At 45.1% G+C, this 5,913-nt stretch overlaps 1 protein-coding gene across 1 annotated transcript in view; it reads left to right on the top strand.

The window, feature by feature from the left end:
• Positions 1–1,344: 1,344 nt before the first annotated feature.
• The window catches only part of CCDC15 (coiled-coil domain containing 15), an 87,284-nt gene continuing 82,715 nt past the window's right edge, over positions 1,345–5,913 (top strand). The window contains 2 exon segments of the mRNA XM_019658888.1: positions 1,345–1,620; positions 1,899–2,087. Coding sequence (XP_019514433.1) covers positions 1,486–1,620; positions 1,899–2,087 — 324 coding nt within the window. The 5' untranslated portion in view covers positions 1,345–1,485.

The raw sequence follows: 5,913 nt of genomic DNA, 5'->3' as shown, positions 1-5,913 counted from the left end.
ACAGTCCATATCCAACTTTCAGCAGGTCCTAAAAGTCCTGCTTCCCAAATATATCCAGATTCCAACTACTTTTCACCATCTCTACCACAATGTCCCTGATCCAAGACATTACATAATCTTCTATTTGGATTATTGGAATGGCCTCCTAATTGGTCTATTTGCTTATACACTTGCCCCATTCAGTCTATTCTTAATAAAACATCCAGAATTATTCTTAAAAATTTAAGTCACATTATGGCATTCCTTTGCTCAAAACCCTCCAGTGGCTCCACATCTCAACTTCTTGTGGTGGCTTACAATGCTCTATACGATTACCCGCTAACTTTTGACCTCCTATCTCAACACTCTCTTCCTCTCACCTGGCACCAGTCACACCAGCCTTCTTGCCAGGCTGCACCTACTTTGGAATGACTGTACTCACTATCCCCTCTACTTGGAACACTATAAAACTATCCCTTGAAGATTACAGTAGCTTGTTCTACTATCTCATGAAACTTTGCATTGGGGCCTTATGCTGGAAAGGACCTCAGTGAAGCCTTTTCTGGTCATCCCATCTAAAATTTCAGGTCCCCTCCCCTCAACACACTCTTTACCCTCTTTTTCTGCTTTTACTGTACAGCACTCATCAGCATCAGACATTATTTACTTGTTCATGTGTTTATTTGGTTACTCCTTGTTCTATTGTGAATTCCATGAACAAGGGATATTTGTTTTGTTCACTGTTTATACTTCCAGTGCCTAGAACAACACTGGGATATAAAAAGGTCTCAAGTGTAAGTTAAATGAACGAATGGCTGGGTATTTCATAGGGATAATGAAATGCCCAGGATTATAACAGAATTTAGAGCAGGGAGGGAGACCACTCTCGAAGCTGCGATGTTCAAATATAGGAACACGTCTGCAATAGCACTGTAAACGTAATGAGGTGTACAAAGGATCAGTACGGTGTTTTATTCCTCTGGGAAGCTCGGCCAGGCCCGCACTCTTCCTTCCTTTTCCCGTGCTTCCCTCAGCTGGGAACGCTGCCGCCCAGTTAGTAATCCAGGCCAGTATATCCCTTTCTTGGAGGATTTGGCACAGTTTCAGGGCTGGGACTCGCGCTGCGCGTCAGCCGGCCCCTCAGCCCGCCCCGCCTAGGTTGGAACATTACCCAGCGGCCCCTCTCACCCACCCCGTTTCCGCCCGGTTCCTCGCGCCTTCACAAGACCCGCCCCCCCAGCCAGACAGGAAACGAAAGTGACGAATTCCGGAGCCCTAAACCCGCCCCTCACGCCTTCCCAGCTCTCAGGCGGTGAAGCCAGCCCGGAAGGGGCGGGTACAGGGAGGCAGAGGGGCGGGGCGGGACGGCCCACCTAAAAGTGGCGGTTTGGCCGCGGTGGTTACCTTAGTATCCGGAGTAGTTTGTGTCTAACGAGCTGCAGGCGGAAACCCAACCAGGGCTATCTCAGCGGGAGTGGGACCCTGAGGCCTCAAACAGGCTCTTATATGTCCTCGTTCAGCGCTTCCCCCACAATCGGATACGGATTATTCGGACTCTGCCTCAGACCCGGGTTCCCACTCCCGCCCTTCCAGCCCGGTTTCTCTCTGGCTGCTACGGCCCTCCCTGGCCCACCTCGCTGGGTACAGTTTCTGTTCTCTCAGTCAGATCCTTTGGTCTCTCCCTTCTCATCCCTGTTCCTTCCAGTAGGCAATCTTGAAGCCTTTTCTTCCCACTTCTCTTCCCTTCTTTCCTCATTCTCTCCCTTTCCTCCAGGATCCTCGTTCTTCCGCGCCCCGTAAGGCTGCTGCCTCCTCCAAGCCTTCTCAGCTTTTCAGGGGACTGTGGCTCATGTGTTAGGAGGTTAAGCTTTTAACGCGGTCGTTTGAAGATTTTCAGCTTTTTCTTTCCCCCTAACCAGGAGTCACAGATGCCAGGAAGAATGGCCCCCATCAAGAAGTCTCCAAATACCACAAGGTTGCCTCTGGCATTAAACCCCCTGAAGAGCAAAGACGTGTTGGCAGTGCTGGCTGAGAGGAACCAGGCTATAGTACCAGTTGGGGCATGGGTGGAACCTGCCTCACCACATAGTTCAGAAATACCAGCATATGTGAGTGTCAGATTGAACCAAAATGGTGGGGTTCCTACCCCATTTTTTTTTTTTAAAGCCTTCTCTGGTGCTTAGATAAAGATGAACAGTCTGGAGCTACAGTTTCTATTCTGTCATAAGTAGATATATTCTTGCATTAGGATTTTGGAACCAATACATATGTATTTGCCAAAACTTTCATACGTAGCATTGCTTGCTATGCACAAGCCGTAGGCACTGACTGTCTCTACCTTCCAGATATTCTACAGTGTAGTCAGGATGACAGTTGGCCACATTTCATGTAACGTTAATTGAACGCTTAAAGTTTTTGATAAGTTTGGTAATGGAGATTCAGGCAAAGTGGAGTAAAAGAATAAAGGAAGAAGAGATNGGTTCCTAAGACCATTGAAAATATGTGTTTTCCGATGGTCTTAGGCGACCCCTGTGAAAGGGGTTGCAACCCACAGGTTGAGAACCGCTGACTTAGGAGGTGTCATAGTTTGTGTTCTCCAGGAAGCAGAGCCTGAGACAGTTTCATGTTCAGTATGTTTATCAGGGTATGTGCTTGAGACTGATACCCGTGGAAGGAAGGAAGAGGAAGGTGGAGTGGGCAGAGAGAGAAGCTCAACTGTGATACTGGCCGGACAGCCTCAATCAACTCCACAGGGAACTCTGAAGCTGAAATGAAGGCCCATTCGAGTTATTCCAAGTTAGGTAGAAATGGCTGGGCCTTTATATGCCCATGTCCTCAGTCACTGGATGTGGCTGCTCCTCTAAGGGAGGGCGAGGCAGCTCTCTGCAGCTGAGGCAGTCCCGAAAGGAGCAGACAGCCCAAGGGACCACAACACTCCCAATAGCTGGACCAACAAGTTCTTCTTTGAAGAGGGATCTGGGCAGTGTATCTTGCTGTCTATCCTATTTGGTAATGTGGAGAAACACTGAGACTCCTATGTTAATTTTTTTTATCACCCACTAAGACAAAGGAGAAGACTTCTGCATCCATGATAAAATTAGAGAATCTTTTGCAAAGATCAGTACAGCAGATGTTGTTGAGACAACTGGGCTTAACTGGAGCAATCTGTGATTGGTGCCATTTACAATGAAATGCTGCTGCAAAGACTCGGTCTGCATAGGTGAGCAGAAGAACCCTCAGCAAGGAGGGGAAAGAACCAAGGACAGTGCCAAGGGCTTTAGTTAGCCCTGGAAATTCTGCTCAAACTTGGAAGAGAATGAAAGTGGGCGTGACTCAGCTGCCTGAAGTTTAGTTCCCAACATTCAGATCCGGTGAGAGTGGAAATAAGAAGATTTCAACTTCTACAGAGGTTCTCCTTAGGATAGGCCCTCAGGACTAACAGGTGATTAAATTTTCTAATTTGTTACAGGTGTGGATCAGTCAGTCACAAATAGATAGTGGTGGCCAAACAGCAAATTGCCCTGTGGTACTCATTAAACAGGAGGGGACTACTGCCAAGGGCCCATGACTTGGGTCTTTGTGCAGAGGTGGCCAGGGAACCCCCAATCACATATATCAGAGATTACCCTGCTCTGATGAGGAGTGCCCTGGAACAGGGCCTCAAGATTTCGGTGACAGCAACACCCATTCTTCTATATTTCTGAAGAAGACAGACATTTCCAAGCAAACAGTTCCCTTGCTAAGAAACCAACTCTGGCCCCATAGAAGATAAGCCTCGTGAAAAGGTCAGAAAAGGGGGTCTGATACTAAGATGTGAGCTCTCTGGACATAACAAGAGTATAGATTCATATGAAACCACTGGCATAGTTGCTAGTGGGAGGCATAGACCTTGACCTTGAGGTAGAAGGTTAGAGAGAGCAAGGAGCTACCTAATAACACTTCTTCCCAGTGTTGGGGTGTGTGTGTGTGTGTGTGTGTGTGTGTGTAAATATACAAATCAATTTCCCTCTGGCCCTCTCACAAGGAGGTAGTTTTCTATTCCTTGCCACTCTGGGTGGAGGTGAGATGGGTTTCCTCTTGCTACTTGGTTGCTCAGTGCTATTTATAAACCATTTCCCTCCTTTTTCTGAGCTTCACCCCTCGCTTGGAATCTAATGTTGTTAGACTATACCACTCACTGCTTTCCAAGTTGTACTCATCTACCAATGTCCAGAACTTTTCCTGAAATTCCTTGAAGATTTTTTTCCTGGCTCTTGCCAACACCATTCTTCTCATATATTTTAGTGATTTCAATAACCTCAGGTATAATCTATCCAATGCTCTGATCCTTCCTTTCTATGACCTTTTCTTCTCCAGTGATCTTGTTCTTTAACCTGCCTCAGCACTCCCTCCTTTAGTCGAACCATAGACTTGGACAGTACCAATATTTACAGCCCCTGCATACTCTCAGTTTCAAGCATCCACTCTGAGATCACACTTCTTATCTTTTAGTGCATTATTTCTAGTATCCTGTTCTAACAAACCTTCACCCCATTCCCCCCAGTGGAACCTACAATCTCTTGATCCTACCAACTTTAACTTTACAATGTTCCTTACCTCCCATATGCCCTCTCTTCCCACATTACCTATCTTAAATTCCTTGGTCAGTTATTTAATTGCTCCCTTGCATTGATCTTCAACACTCTTGCCCTTTCTTGCTTGATAGTAATATTTTGGCAAAACCTCAACCTTGGTTAAAATTAAATACTCCACCTACTTCATGCCTATATCTATGCAACTAAAGAAAAACACAAAACCACGCTGACTGGTCTCACTTTAAATTCATAATTATGAACCTCACATGGGTCCTTAAGGCTATCTGGCAATTGTATGTCTCTAGTTCATACTTCCCCTCTTCTGGACAACTATTTTATACCTTATCTTCCTTCCTCAAACCTCCAATATCTTTTCATCTGCTTTATTTATTGATGATCTTGCTTCTTATTTGTATTAGTTATCTTTTGCTGTGTAACAAATTACCCCCAAATTTAGCATCTTAATAATAATAAACATTATCTCACACAGTTTCTGGCTGGCTAGTTTGACTCAGGGTCTTTAATAAGTTTGGCCAAGACCATAGTCTCTGAAGACTTAATTGAGGCTGAAGGATCCACTTTTAAGATCATTCACAGGTCTGTTGGCTCGAGGTTTCAGTTTTTTGCCTTTTTATAAGGCTGTTTGTGACATAAATGGCTTCCCCCAGAGCAAGTGATCTGAGAGAGAACGGGAGTGAGAGCAAGAGAGAAAGAGAGGGAGGCACAGCATGTTTTATCACCTAACCTCTGAAGTGACATAGCATCACTTCTGCCATATTCTACTGATCACACAGAATAATCTGGGTACAGTGTGAGAGAAGACTACACAAGGGTGTGAATACCAGGGAGTGAGGATCATTAGAGGCCATCTTGTAGGCTAGCTACCATACAGAAAAAATAGAGCGATCAGAAAAGAACTTCCACAAGTTCCTGCTACCATAGTATCCAATTACCAGCATATATTCTACTTACACTGCTATTGTTATGAAGAGCTGTCCCTCTTGCTGTCTAAGGCCAATATCTCTACCTGTTCACTAGATCTTATTTCCTCTTGCTGCTTAAGGACATAGTATATGCAAAAATTCTCCCATCTCTCTCCTGCATCATCAGTTTTCTCCTGTTTACTAGATAATTCCCATCATCATCATCATCATCAACAACAACAAAAAATGTGTGCTGCAGTCTTAAAGAAAAGAACACTCCCATGATCCTATCTCTCCTTTCAGCTACCTATTTCTCTATGTCCCTTTACAACAAAACTCATTGAAAGAGTTATCTAAAATTGCTGTCTCCAATTCCTCCTCTCCTCTCTCTTAGATCTACCCCACCAGTCTTTTGCTCTCCAACTACTCCAAAAACA

Source organism: Hipposideros armiger, unplaced genomic scaffold, assembly GCF_001890085.2.
Source record: "Hipposideros armiger isolate ML-2016 unplaced genomic scaffold, ASM189008v1 scaffold_291, whole genome shotgun sequence".
Lineage (NCBI taxonomy): Eukaryota > Metazoa > Chordata > Mammalia > Chiroptera > Hipposideridae > Hipposideros > Hipposideros armiger.
Note: the sequence above shows the minus strand (reverse complement) of the source record. Positions and strands in the feature narration are given on the sequence as shown.